The sequence below is a fragment of the Neophocaena asiaeorientalis genome, unplaced genomic scaffold (genome assembly GCF_003031525.2).
Source record: "Neophocaena asiaeorientalis asiaeorientalis breed wild unplaced genomic scaffold, Neophocaena_asiaeorientalis_V1.1 scaffold373, whole genome shotgun sequence".
In the NCBI taxonomy this organism is placed as follows: Eukaryota; Metazoa; Chordata; class Mammalia; order Artiodactyla; family Phocoenidae; genus Neophocaena; species Neophocaena asiaeorientalis.
The window spans coordinates 336,736-351,795 of record NW_020172993.1 but is presented as its reverse complement, the minus strand read 5'-3'; the positions used below and the strand labels follow the sequence as shown (position 1 = coordinate 351,795).

The window sequence follows — 15,060 nt, the reverse complement described above, 5'->3', positions numbered from 1 at the left end:
AAAGTTTTCAAAGGTTTGTTCATTCCAAGAGTTAGCTTTGAAGCCTTCTCTAGTCTTTGTTTCTTGGGTTTTTTATTTTGTTTTTTCATGTTTCTTTAGTTTTTGTCTTTTTTTTTAATTGAAGTATAGTTGAGTTACAATATTGTGTTATTTTCAGGTGTTCAGCACAATGATTCAGTTATTTATGTATATATTCAGTTATATATGTGTATATTCAGTTGTATATATATGTCCTTCAGATTCTCTTCCCTTATAGTTTATTATAAAATATTGAGTATAGTTCCATGTGTTATATAATTGGTCCTTGTTGGTTATTGTTTCTTGGTTTTTAATAGTGTTATTTGTTTTGTATTTTACTTTTCAGTATTTTTTAAATTATGGAAACAGTGTATGCCCGTGGTTTTAAAAAAAAAAAAATTCAAACAGTTCAGACAGGTATCCTGCCTTTTTTCCCCACCAAGTTCCATTGCCTTGAAGTGCCACCGTTAAGTTTCTTGTGTCTCTCTAGAAATTAATAATAGTGCTCAAAATACCTGTAAAAATGACAGTGTTTTTTTCTTCCTCTCATTTCTTTTGAAATCATCTTAGGTGTTAATTTTTTTTTTTAATTTATTTATCTTTGGCTGTGTTGAGTTTTCGTTTCTGTGCGCGGGCTTTCTCTAGTTGCGGCGAGCGGGGGCTACTCTTCATCGCGGTGCGCGGGCTTCTCATTGTAGTGGCTTCTCTTGTTGCGGAGCACAGGCTCTAGACACGCAGGCTCAGTAGTTGTGCCTCACGGGCTTAGTTGCTCCGCGGCATGTGGGATCTTCCCAGACCAGGGCTCGAACCCGTGTTCCCTACATTGCTAGGCAAATTCTTAACCACTGCGCCACCAGGGAAGCCCAGGTGTTACTTTTTCAAACAAGACAAGTACAAAGCAATATAGTCCATGATTTCCTACTTAGCTTAACAGACATTTTTTATAAATCAAAGTAATGTATGTGTGTACATTACTCTGCAACTGGTTTTTTTAATCGAGAGTTTTTTTTATATCCGCATCTATTCATCTGCCTCTTTTTGTGTGTTCCATCATGTGAGAGTGCTATGACTTATTGATTTCCGTTTTTTGGGTTTTTTTCTTTTCAGAAAGTTTGCAGTGAATATCCTTATTGGTAATCTCGATGAATGTTTGTAGACATATCTATAGATTGGGTTCCCAGTGATGGAAGTGCCAAGTCAAAGTACATGTGCATTTTCTATTTTACTAGAGGATGTCAGATTGTTCTCCAGACATACGGTGCTAGTCTGTTTTCCTCCCAACCAGTTACAAAGTACCTTCTTCCCCAATCCCCCACCAGCAGCTGGTATCATCAAAACTTTTCTTTTTACCAGTTTAAAGGATGGAAAATGCAGTCCCATTTTCATTTGTGTGAAGGCTCTTCACTTTATTCTTCACTATTTCATTTTTTCCAGCTTGCGGGTACATTAATGAAAATTACATACAATAATTTTAGTGATTTAATTAAATATGTTGGTATTCCTTGAATTGGTGAGACATGAGCCTCTCCTCAAAATGATCAAAGTACACATTTCGGCAAGATGTTCAGTTTGTGGGAGTTGGATTAATTCCCTTTGAGTCGTCTCTGTGCGTTACTGGATGAGATTCAGAACATCTGGTAAAAATAGCATAAGTGACTGTTGGGAGGGTAGACAGATGTTTCCTTGTGGCCCAGGATCTTCCCTGGGAGAACGTGCTGCATTCATAAGCCTCATGGGTTCAAAACCGACTCTCTTACAGGAAGATTTCCCAGCACTGTAGTAGTCTGCTTGGGCAGGAGTTAGATTTTGGGCAGCAAGAACATGTTCTTTTTGGCCTCCGTGTTTGGGTTTGTTCTGTTCCAGGTCGTGCAGTAAACTTGGGACAGCATGTTGCCTCCGGAACTCCAGGGTGAATGCCTGTTCTTAGACAACCTCCAGAGGGGAGGATGCAAGGATAGTTCCATAAAGGAGGAAAGCAAGACCAACTGCTCTCTCTGCTGATGAAATCACTTCCCTGACTTCCCCTTGGTGACTCCCGGAACACAAGTGGATGATTCCTTTAGTAACTGATTCCTCAATTCAAAGCTCTGGGCACTCCGAAAATGCTTTTCGATTAGAGGAAAGTGGCATACGTAACTCTCCAAATTATGTCCTAAACTCAGGAATGTCCTGTGTTCCTTTACACTAAGCGGTTTTTTGTTGCTTACACTCCCTTACTCTCTCTCGCTCGTCCACACGTGCTTCCTGTCTCTAAATGCACCCACGCACAGCCCCTGGCCTGCCCCTAATCTCTCCTGCAGAAAATGTGCAAAAACCAGAATGTGCTAGTCAAGAGAGTTGGTGAAACAGAACATTTTAGTGAAGCTTTTTTTTTTTCAATTTTGATTGGAGTAGAGCTGCTTTACAATGTTTTGTTAGTTTCTGCTGTACAGCAAAGCGAATCAGTTATACATGTATACGTATATCCTTTAGTGAAGATTTTAAAGTGGGTAATTTGTTCTTTCTAGCATGATGGATGAAATAGATGCCTTATCTTTTGGCATCATTGGTGGGGGAAGAAAGGAAACTTTCAAGATGCCTCTAGTCTTGTGACTCCAGTTTTTTACAGTCATCCTTTTCAAGGTTGTTTTTCCCCACAGGACTTTAAGAGTCCCAAAGAGGTGACAGAGGCTGTGTCTTCTAAAGCACCAGTTCTTCTAGAATGCTTGGTGCATAACAGATGCTCAGGATCATACTTGCTGAATGATTGATTTGTCGCAGACAGTCATAAATATCTTCCACCTGACAGTATTATTGTACTTTGCTTTGCCTCAGACGCATGTTGAATAAATGTTGACTGAGTAAAAGAATTTGAGAAACAAAAGATTTTTATACAAAAATTAAACATGCCCCCCTCGGGAGAGGCCATCTCTAAATCAATCCCAAAACATTCCTTATTTACTTTGGCTAGGGCTAGATTAAGTGTAAAGTCATTAAGTGGAAAAAGTTTTTAAATGTTTTGTTTAATGAGCTGAGTGGCTTTTGGTAGAACAATTAAAGTGTGTAATCCATGCCTGTTATATTGACAGCTAGTCTGAACTTCGGAATATTTTAAAGTAAGACCTAATTGATTTAAATAATGTGACTCAAACCAGGTTAATAACGTTTTGCCTAGTAGATAACCTGCTTTTTATAAAATTAATTATTTTGGCACATTGGGTCTTAGTTGCGGCATGCGAGATCTTCGTTGAGGCAAGCGGGATCTTTTGTTGAGGCGCGCGGGGTTCTCTAGTTGTGGCGTGCGGGTTTTCTCTTCTCTGGTTGTGGCACGCGGGTTCCAGAATGCTTGGGCTCTGTAGTGTGCGGCACGCAGGCTCTCTAGTTCAGGTGTGCGAGCTCAGTAGTTGTGGTCATGGCATGTGGGATCTTAGTTCTCCGACCAGGGACCAAACCCGCATCCCCTGCATTGCAAGGCGTTTACCGCTGGACCAGTGGGGAAGTCCCCTAACCTGCTTTCATGAATAAATAAGAGTGGTTGCTAAGTAAATGCTGCTTGCAACTGTTTAAAACGTTGAAAAATAGAAGCAGTCTGATAGCATCCTTCAAAATTATTTCATCAGTTAAATTTAGGACTTTGCTATCTGGCTTGAAGCCCACCACTTTCTTCTGAGACTTTGATATCTGGCTTGAAGCCCACCACTTTCTTCTGAAGATCTCTCCCTTCTCCTTCTTAGACTGAAGGCCCCAATCCTCCCTTAATGTGAAAACACATTGCTTCTGCATCTTTGTTAGCACTTACTCTGCTTTGTGGTATAGCTGTTTGTCTTTGAAAGGTCTCTTTGGACAGGGATTTTGTCTTAGCTGTTTTTGCATATTCTTTTGTCCCCAGCCCATTGATAGGTGCTCAGTAAATGAGCTGAAATTTATTGTACTTCGAAACCAGAGCGGAAGTTAATAGATATTTTCATCAATGTATGGGATAACTCTGGTGTATCTAACTCATTGTTAATTGCTATGGCAGCTGGACATAAAGAGATTATCGAACATAGCTCCTACCCTTTAAGAACCTATTCTAGTTGTAGGGGAATTGGCAGTGGAGGTTGGGTAGAGGGGTGGTGGAAAAGCTGCTCTGGATGGAAGGGATGGTGCTGACTGCTCATCACTGGGGAACCAGCTCTTATTTGTAATCAGTATTTTGGAGGAGATTTCCGCGTTGAACAGAGTAGTGGTCCTTATGAATGATGATTTTTATCTTTTAATGTTTTTCTTTTGCTTTATTTCTTAGTAGTAAAGTTGAGATTGTACAGTGTTCTCCCTGCTTATCACTGTTTAAATGAAAGGGTTTTCCTTCCAAGAGTTGCCAGTTGCTACCTTTATGAGAAATCTGTGTTTTTGAGAAACAATCTTTTTATAAAATTTATTTTATTGACGTATAGTTGATTTACAATGTTGTATTTCTGCTGTACAGCAAAGTGATTCAGTTATACATTTCTATACATTCTTTTTCATGTTCTTTTCCATTATGGTGTATCACAGGAGATTGAACATAATTCCCTGTGCTATACAGTAAAACATTGTTGTTTATCCATCCTATACATAATAGTTTGCATCTGCTCAACCTAAACTTCTAATCCATCACTCCCCCCGCCCCGCCCCCGGCAACCACAAGTCTGTTCTCTGTCTGTGTGTCTGTTTCTGTTTTGTAGATAAGTTTATTTGCGTAATATTTTAGATTCCACATATAAGTGACATCATATGATTTTTGTCTTTCTCTGTCTGACTTACTTCACTTAGTATGACAATCTCTAGGTCCATCCATGTTGCTGCAAATGGCATTATTTCATTCTTTTTTATGGCTGAGTAGTATTCCATTGTGTATATAGGTACCACATCTTCTTTATTCATTCATCTGCCAATGGACATTTAGGTTGTTTCCGTGTCTTGGCTATTGTAAATAGTGCTGCTGTGAACGTGGGGGTGCATGTATCTTTTCTTTTGTTTTCTTTTTAAGAATCAGTTTTATTTTTTGGCTGCGTTGGGTCTGTGTTGCCGCATGCGGGCTTTCTCTAGTTGTGACGAGCAGGGGCTACTCTTTGTTGTGGTGCGCGGGCTCTAGAGCGCAGGCTCAGTAGTTGTGGCACAGAGGCTTAGCTGCTCCGCGGCATGTGGAATCTTCCCGGACCAGGGATCGAACTCGTGTTTCCTGCATTGACAGGCGGATTCTTTACCACTGCATCACCAGGGAAGTCCACGTGTATCTTTTCGAATTATGGTTTTCTCTGGATATACGCCCAGGAGTGGGATGGCTTGATCATATAGCAACTCTACTTTTAGTTTTTTAAGGGACCTCCATACTTTTCTCCATAGTGGCTGCACCAACTTACATTCCCACCAACAGTGTAGGAGGGTTCCCTTTTGAGAAATAATCTTGGCCTTTACCCTTTGAGGAAAAAAATAGGGCCTGTGTTAGGTTTCTGTTGCTGCCATAACAAATTACCACCACTTAGTGGCCTAAAACAACATAAATTTATTATCTTGCAGTCCTGTATGTCAGACACGGTCTCGGGGACTAAAATCAAGGTGTCGGTAGGGCCACGTTTCCACCTGAAGGTTCTGGGGAGACTTTTTCCTGCTCATTCTTGCTGTTGGCAGATTTCGGTTCGTTTGGTCGTAGGATGCAGTTGCCGTTTTCCTGCTGGCTGTCAGCTGAGGGCTGTTCCCAGCTTCTAGAAGCTGCCCACGTTCCTTGCCTCTTTCTTTCACCTTCACAACCAACAACGGTGGGTCAGATCATCCTCCTGCCACAGCTCTGACCCACTCCTCTGCTTTCCTCTGCTGCTTCTAAGAATTCATGTGATTCTCTTGGGCCCACTTGGGTAACCCAGGATCATCCCCCATCTCAAGGTCCTTAACCTTGATCTCATTAGGAAAGTCCTTTGTGCCACATGAGGTAACATATCCACAGATTCCAGGGCTGAGGATGTGGACATCTTTGGGAGTCATTATTCTGCCTGCCACGGGCCCTGATATATTGTGTTTTATGTCTTTATTCTACCTAACTGATCCAATGAATTGCTTCTGTATCTAGTTACAGGGAAATTGGTGGGGGGAACATACAGCATTGTCAGATGGACCATTTCTATCTGGTGTCCCCTCACCTCCTCAGTCAGGTGAGCAGTGTCTTCCTCTCACCTGCCATCCTTCGCTCTTAGCTCTGTGTGGGCACTGCCTGCATTTTGATTGGTTGTACTGGTCAATTGCTTTATTGTTTATCCCCCTTGGTTAGATTGGAAGTGCTTTAGGGCAGGAACTATATTTTCCTCCCATTTTTCTTTCTCCATATCATTTCACTGGAAATATTGGACTTAACAAGGAAGGTAGGATTGGTTCAGAAGAGAGTTGACAGGGCCTTCCCTGGCGGTCCAGTGGTTAAAACTCTGCACTTCCACTGCCGGGGTCACAGGTTCGATCCCTGGTTGGGGAACTAAGATCCCGCATGCCGCGAGGTGCAGCCAAAAAAAGAAATAAAGAGCTGACATGGACTGAAATGGGAGAGTCTGGACACCAGGAAGCACAGCTGCCAAGGCTAATATCTGCTCAGTAAATATTTGTGGAAGAGTATGAGTGTGGCTCAGCTAAAGCCAAGGGTGGACACCCGAAAGAGAAGTAGTTGTTTTCAGAGGAGGGGCTATAGAGGCTGCGGGAAACCAGGCAGAGGCTTCGTGACTTGACAGAAGAAGAAACAATTGTGGGTTTTGGGGAAGGCGGGGCTTTGGGAAGGTTGGTTTGGCCATGTAGCTGGATGATCTGGGCAGCAGGGAGAGAGAGGAACTGGAGAGATCAGCTCGGGAGGTGTAGAACGATGACACATTGGGAGTAGGGTAGCCGCAGTGACAATGAGAGGAAAAAGCCGAGTCGAGAACCGTCTTGAAATAACACGTGTTATATTGAGGATAAAGGGAAGATTACATCTCACCTACATCAGAGGAATTTTTTTTTAATTGAAGTATAGTTGATTTACAATGTGTTTTATATATACAGACACACACACACACACATTCTTTATATTTTCTGTCATGGTTTATCACAGGAGATTGCATAGAGTTCCCTGTGCTCTACAGCAGGACCTGTTGTTTATCCATTCTCTATATAATAGTTTGCATCTGCTAATGCCAACCTCCCAATCCATCCCTTCCCCCTCTCCCCCTTGGCAAGCACAAGTCTGTTCTACATCAGAGTAATTTTAAATCTGCTGACAGAAATAGCAGAGCTGAAGATAAGTCTGTGTGAGGTGGCGAACAGTTTGGGACAGGATGAATTAGAGGTGATGGCTGGGCAAACCATGGAAATGTCCCATTCGCGGCTGGAGGGGTACAACCAGAGCACAGTCGTGAGTCAGAAGTAAGAGCTGTAGGTGAGGGCCACCTGCATGGAGGCAGGTAAAGCCCCAAGAACGAGTTCACCAAAGGAGCGGGTGTTGAATGGGGGCCACGCCTATGGGTGACAAGCGTTCAAGTGTGTGGACACAGGCGTGTGGCGGTGGAGCTGACATGAGGGGAATTCCCTGCACAGGGTCAGGTCCTCGTGAGTTGCTTTTTCTTTCCAACTGTGCTGCGGGTAAAAGCCTCTTGGGAGTCTGCCCGCTGTCTCTATCCTTGCCTTCCTTGGCTTGTTCTCTAGTAATGGATGGCATGGGGAAGAATCTGGGTGTTTTCTTCTTTGGTGGCTCACGTTTGAGACATCTGTTCCCTCAGTAAACATCTGCTGGGGAGGAAAGGGATTTTCTTTTGTCCCTGTGATGTCATGTGTGACGCCTGAGTTTTGGGAAATGGCTTTTGGCGGATAAGCCTGAAAGAGGTCTAGGTCCTAACTGGAACAAGCTTGCCTCCTCTGGGAATTGTCTACAGGATGTCGAGTGTGTTCTTACCCCTGTAGGATAAAAACTATTTACATGACATAAAGGAAGACTTCAGCTGGACCATGACAGGGCTGTTTGGGGTGTTTTTAATAAAGCTCTGAGTGTTCAGTCTTCCTGTGAGTTGTAACTTGCCTTAGATATTTGGTTTAAAATGAACTTTGGGATGAGAAGAAAAAAACTCTGGGAATAGGTTTAAAGTAACAATTCCAAATCACATCTTGACTTTAATGAAGTAAAAATGGATGCATGTAATTCGGGGCTTTTTCTTTTTTGTTGTTGAAGTATAGTTGATTTACAGTGTTTCAGGTGTAGAGCAAAGTTGTCAATAATTGTCCAACAAGAGAGGAAGTGATCAATGTCTTAACAATAAAGATAGCAAACAACTGAGGCCTCAGAAGGCACCATTTGAGAGGAGGAGAGGGAGGGAACCACACAAGCCTTCATGAAGGGATGACAGTTGAAAAATCAGGAGGATTTGAAGACACGGCGCGTCAACTTTAATGAACACCTACTTTGTGAGCAGCTTAGTTGTTGATGTGTCGCGTACATCATTTCTCTTGCAAGGAGGCGGTGGCACGACGGAGAAGGTGGTTCCTTCTGTGTGTTGGGGAGTGATGGTCAGGAAACGCCACAGCGGGAGGGATTTGTGAGCTGAATCTTGAAAGAACAGTGGGTAGATCTCTGCTGGGTAAATAAGGGATCAGGGCATTCCAGGCTGCAGGAACAACACAAGCAAAGGCAAGGGGTCGTGAGTCCCCCAGTGCATTGGAAAAACTCTTAAGTAGTTCAGTGTGGTTGGAGAGGCGAGGGCAGAGGCGAGGCTAGGAAGGTAGGGAAGCTGGTGGGGGCCTGGTGCGCCTCCCCAAGGCCATCGTGCCTGGAAGTGATGTGGTTAATGCATCTCATAAACGTCATTCAGGTAGCTCTGGGGGGAGGTGGAAGTTCAGGTTGAGAAGTTGGAAGATTGGCAATAAGGATACCAATTAGAGGACTGTAACTGCTTTTACTGTGAGCGAGAGAGAGAAGAAAGGCATAGCCTAGTCAGTGCAAAGTGGGGAGAGGATACACAGGATGCTAGGAGGGGGCTTCCCTGGTGGCGCAGTGGTTGAGAGTCCGCCTGCCGATGCAGGGGACAGGGGTTCGTGCCCCAGTCCGGGAAGATCCCACATGCCGCGGAGCGGCTGGGCCCGTGAGCCATGGCCGCTGAGCCTGCACGTCCGGAGCCTGTGCTCCACAACGGGACAGGCCACAACAGTGAGAGGCCCGTGTACCGCAAAAAAAAAAAAAAAAAAAAAAAAAAAAGATGCTAGGAGGGGAAATAACCAAATTTGGTTCCTGATGGGCTATGAAGAAGGGATCTAGAGAAGAATTTCTGGGTTCTGATGTGGTCGACTCTGGGTGGTGGAGTCTTCTCCCCAGCAGAGAACATGGGAGGGATTGGGTGCTGCTTTCTGGGATCTCTGATTAGCCTCTGGGACAGCTAAGTTGGAGCTGTCCTTCTGGGAGCTGGATATTTAGATGTGAGGCCCAGGAAAAGGGGTTGCATTTGCAAAAGATACATCAACGCAAGAACCTATGTGATAACTACAGAAAACCTTAACGTGGCACAGATGGGGCATAGTCAAGAGAGCAAGGGAGATAAAACCGAAAGACCAGGTCACTGAGAGCTTTCAACCTCAGGAGACTGGGATTAATTTGTGGGCAATGTTTCCTTCCATGTACTTACTTTTTGAAGGAAGTAAGAAAACCCTACCTGAATATTTCACCCCACTTACTATTTAATGGCAAACATGGATCTGCTTCCAGTGGGTTCATTATGAACGTGGTGAGCCCAACTGACCAGCTCTCCTCCCTTTCCAGCTGCTCTGCAGAGTCAGGCCAGTGCGTCTGCCAACCCCACATGATCGGACGCCAGTGCAATGGAGTGGAATCTGGTTACTACTTCCCCACCTTGGATCACTACATCTACGAAGCAGAAGAAGCCAACTTGGGGCCTGTAAGTAGGGGGGTGCTGGCCAGGTGGGTAAAGCAGAGTATGGGGGGTGGGCAGTAATGGCAATACACATTTTGTAAAGAGACCAAGTAAGAAGCATCTCGTCAGTGAGCACAAAATAAGGGCCAGGAGCAGGCCTTCTTGAGAACAGTCGTATTTAAAGTGTAAGTAAATCCGTAACGCAGAAGGAGACTTTGGAACTTTCACTAGTAAGGCTTTTGGTGTTTTCAGGCAGGTGGGTTGTTGGTTGTTTTCTCTTTTTCCATTCTTTTCTCTACTGGTTAGCGCCAGAGTTAGCTGGTATAGTAAATGTTCAGAGAGGATATTGCTTCAGTTTTCTAATGCTGTGTAACAAGCCGTGCCCAAAGTTAGCGGCTTCAAATATATGTCCGGCACTTCAGCTGGGACGGCGGAAACAGCTGGAGGCCAGCTGGGTGCTGTTCTCCAAGCAGCTGTCTTGAGCTGCCTCACAGCATGGAGGTGTGTGGACAGTGAGAATTCTTACCTGGCATCTGGAGGAGGAAACAGAACCTGCCAGGTCTCTCAAGTGCCAGAATGTCATTTTCTCACACTTCGCTGGTCACAAGGCACAAGGCCAGACCACATTCGAGGGCAGGGGAACATAGGTTCCACCTCATGATGGGTAAGGCCGCACACACATACATTGCAGGGAATGAAGGACTTCACCTCTGGAGGCGGCTAATCACAGTTACTGTATGTAACCCTGTGAACAAACTCAAATGCACACTTGAGTTAAGCAACTCAAACTGATCCATTGTCAGCCTTACGATCAGAATTCACTCATCGGTAGTGAACATTCACGGTTGTAACAAGTTTCCTCACTTGTACGTGACGCCTGAAACAAATACCAGTGAGAATGACAGAAATACTTCCTCTAGATATCGGGCTAGCCTTGTGGAAATCTGGGACATACCTGGTCACTCCTAGGCTTGCTAGTAACAGCATTTGGGATGTTCTCTTTCCTTCCGTCGTGCTCATTTTCCTGGTTCTGTCATTAGAAGATACATCCTAAGCCTTAAGCCCATCTCCAATGTCCCAAGACTACCTCAACCTAAAAACTGAAAAGAAACCGATTACCTGTTTATAAAGCGAAAAATGATACAGTCTACTGGAAAATTTGACTGCAAAAAATGGGTTTAGTATCTACAGTTTTGGACCTTTGGGTGACTCCAGATTTCTTTGACTGTTACCTTGAATTCCATCTCAAGTAAAGCATCAGTCCTGTCCCCTTGTCCTCAGGGGGTCAGCATAGTGGAGCGGCAGTATATCCAGGACCGTATTCCTTCCTGGACTGGAGCAGGCTTCGTCCGAGTGCCTGAAGGGGCTTATTTGGAGTTCTTCATCGACAACATACCATATTCTATGGAGTATGACATCCTAATTCGCTATGAGCCACAGGTAACCCCTTGGTAGACTAATGCGGGGGGGTTATTGGTAGAAAAATCTTTCTTCTAATGGACACTATGTGCTTGTGAATTGTGGAGGGCGCATTGTAATAGAGGGAACTCTCTCTTTCTCTGCTTCTTGGAAGTAAAAATGTGCATTTTTCTTCAGTTTCACAAACATGTAGTGATCTCCTTGTTAGGCACTTAGCCTTGCTGAGAACTCAGGTGGTGATGAGAATGTGCTAGGTTCTCTCCTTGCCTCGATGGCCTGCCCTGCCCAGGGATGGACACATGTCCCTAACTGCCATCAAAGGTGGGAAGTCTAAGCAGAGACACAAACAGTGCTGCAAGATGAGAGGTTCATACCAGCCGGACTGGCCAGGGGCTGCCGAAATGTTTACTAAAGAGTCAGTTGGAGGCCTTAAGACAGAGGTGGAATTTTGCCACAAGAGGAAGTAAGGAATAGCATAAGCAGTGGAGAAGGGGGTGTTTTGAGCATCCTTCCACATAGCCAGGTAAGGAGGGATATGGTTGGAGATGCTGTTAGGAGAAATGCTGGGATCAGTAAATGAACTTGGATTCTATACTAACAGGAAGCTGTCAGAGGGTTTTGGGCAAGGGATTGTCATTATCTAAGCTGTGGGGTTTTGGGTTTTTCTTTTTTTATCTTCTTTTTTGCTTTTAAGTCAGAGAAAGACGAATATCATATATCACTTACATGTGGAATCTAAAATACGATAGAAATGAACTTATCTACAAAACAGAAGTAGACTCACAGACATAGAAAACAAATTTACGGTTACCAAAAGGGAAAGTGGGGGAGGGAGGCATTAGGAGTTTGGGATTAATGAATGCACACTACTGTATATAAAATGGATAACCACCAAGGACCTCCTGTACAGCGCAGGGAACTATACTCAGTATCTTGTAATAACCTATAACGGAAAAGAATCTGAAGAAGAATAGATACATACGTATAACTGAATCACTTCGCTGTACACCTGAAACTAACGCAACGTTGTAAGTCAACTCTACTCCAATAAAAGATAATAATAATAAGCTGTGTTTTAAGGTGGAAAAGGGACGTTGGGAGAGGCAGGGAGAGCAGTGGGAGGCTGTGTCAGTGTCCACGTGGGAAGGGGCTCGGGCTGGAACTGGGGTAACAGCCGAGGGAATGGTCAAGAGAGAAGGGAAACGCAAGCGAGTGTTTCCCATTTAAACTTGGCAAAAGATGGATGGATGGTTGGATCCATCCAGACAGACAGGCAGCAGCGGGCCAGCTCGGTTGGTCTTTCTGATCATCTGTTTCTCACTGTAGCTCCCCGACCACTGGGAGAAAGCTGTCATCACAGTGCAGCGACCTGGGAAGATTCCAACCAGCAGCCGATGTGGAAACACTGTTCCTGATGATGACAACCAGGTGGTGTCCCTATCGCCTGGCTCCAGGTCAGTGTGACAATGGTTTGCAGCTCAGCAGAACCAGCATGCAAATTAATTCTTTTTCTCATGTCTCGCCTGGTGAGTTGCACAGTTACCATTTTGGGGCCACGAGCCAAACATGGACTGTTCCTTCCTTTGGGATGATCTACGTGGAGCTTTGATGGATTAGATACTTACAGGCGCACCTTTGGTTGTTATTTTTCTCTTGTTTCGGGGCAGGTATGTGGTCCTCCCCCGCCCCGTGTGCTTGGAGAAGGGTGTGAACTACACAGTGAGGTTAGAGCTGCCCCAGTACACCTCCTCGGACAGCAATGTGGACAGCCCCTACACGCTGATCGATTCTGTAAGTGGAGGTCGTTTCTGACGAGCAGGGAGGACTGGGCAGAAAGCATGCGTCACCTTCCCCAGAGGGTTTTGTGGAGGGGAATGCTGAGAGGTGAGGCAGAGTCATTCTTTCTGCCTCCGAGGCCACTTTGCTTATTTATTTTAATAAAACCCCACCCTCTGGAAAGGATCTACTCAAGACGATCCTTCCTGAAAATAGGAAGTGTCTTAACGATGACATTTCAAAACCCATCAAACTTTGTAAGAGGTCTCTAAACTTTTGCTGGCGAGAATATTTAAGATTGAAAAGGTTTTCACTTGACTCCATGAGTCTGTTTTTTTTTTTTTTTCAAGAGTCAAAGAAGCACTTGGGGTTTTTATGTGTTTGCTTGCGTTAATTGATGACCTGGGACAACCCCCGTAAGAACAGTGTATTGTTCTGTTTTCTTCCTAGCTTGTTCTCATGCCATTCTGTAAGTCGCTGGACATCTTCACTGTGGGAGGCTCAGGAGATGGGGTCGTCACCAACAGTGCCTGGGAAACCTTTCAGAGATACCGATGTCTGGAGAACAGCAGAAGCGTCGTGAAGACTCCGATGACCGATGTTTGCAGAAACATCATCTTTAGCATTTCCGCCCTGTTACACCAGACAGGCCTGGGTAGGTATTACTGCTGCTGCTTCTGCCCCTTCTTTCTCAAGAGGCGTGAGGACGCTTGACATCACGAGGTACGTTGGCAGGCATGTCCTATAGTTCTGTGTTAGGCGGTCAGCCCAAAGGAAATAGTGTCTCAACTATAGTTGGTGTTTGTTTCTTTAAGAGCATGTTAGTGATAGAGCACCACTGACAATGGACTCAGTCATCAAGTAACACACAAAGAATAGGGGACTAGGGAAAGGTCGCGGAGACTTTCCATACGCAGGGTGGGGAGTTGGGATGGAATGACAGCACCCCGTAACTGAAATTGATATTTTGCTCTTTGAAAGGTCACTGGGCTTTTGTTGAAGGTCTTGTGATATTTGAGCTTTGAAGGCAAGGAGAGAAAACCTTAATGACCTCCTTCCTAGAAAAACCGCTTTTATCTGTCAACTCCGGCTCCTGCCACTTCCCTGGCACCCATCCGAGGGAGGATACCGCTTTAAATGGGAATTCTGAACAAGCTAAGGTGCTCTTGCGGGGAGGATTGGGAAGGGCCCCAGCAAAAGGACAGACCAGTGCAGAGCCAAGTGGTCCTCACTGGGCTCATGGCTGTGGGGAGCACAGCCGCCCTGGGTCACAGGCTTTTTTTTTTTTTCAAATTTTAAAAAAATTTTTATTGGAGTATAGTTGAAACTAATACAACATTAGTGTACAGCAAAGTGAATCGGTTATACATATCCACTCTTTCATTTTTTTAAGATTCTTTTCCCATAGAGGCCATTACAGAGTGTTGAGTAGCGTTCCCTGTGCTCTACAGCAGGTTTTTATTCGTTTGCTCTTTTATATTTAGTAGTATGTGTATGTCAATCCCAACCTCCCAGTTTATCCCTCCCCCGCTATCCCCTGGTAACCAGAAATTTGTTTGTAACCAGAGTCACCTCTGTGACTCTACTTCTGTTCTGTAAATAAGTTCATCTGTACCTTTTTTTTTTGAGATTCCACCTGTAAGCGATACCATATGATATGCGTATTTCTGCGTCTGGCTTAACTTCACCCAGTATGACAATCTCCGGGTCCATCCGTGTTGCCGCAAATGGCCTCATTTGGTTCTGTTTTATGGCTGAGTAATATTCTGTCGTATACAGGGTCATGGGCTCTTGCCTCTCTCCTCTGCAGCTTGTGAGTGTGACCCTCAGGGCTCCTTAAGTTCCGTCTGCGACCCCAACGGAGGCCAGTGTCAGTGCCGGCCAAACATGGTTGGAAGAAGGTGTGACAGATGTGCGCCCGGCACCTTTGGCTTTGGCCCCAGCGGGTGCAAACGTAAGTTGATCAGAATTGTAACGT

At 44.6% G+C, this 15,060-nt stretch overlaps 1 protein-coding gene across 1 annotated transcript in view; it reads left to right on the top strand.

Annotated features, from left to right (window-relative positions):
• LAMB1 (laminin subunit beta 1) overlaps positions 1 to 15,060 on the top strand; it is a 63,081-nt gene that overhangs the window by 17,133 nt on the left and 30,888 nt on the right. The window contains exons 11-16 of the mRNA XM_024742237.1: positions 9,776 to 9,911; positions 11,169 to 11,327; positions 12,633 to 12,760; positions 12,974 to 13,097; positions 13,533 to 13,737; positions 14,893 to 15,036. Coding sequence (XP_024598005.1) covers positions 9,776 to 9,911; positions 11,169 to 11,327; positions 12,633 to 12,760; positions 12,974 to 13,097; positions 13,533 to 13,737; positions 14,893 to 15,036 — 896 coding nt within the window. The remainder of the gene's footprint in view (positions 1 to 9,775; positions 9,912 to 11,168; positions 11,328 to 12,632; positions 12,761 to 12,973; positions 13,098 to 13,532; positions 13,738 to 14,892; positions 15,037 to 15,060) is intronic.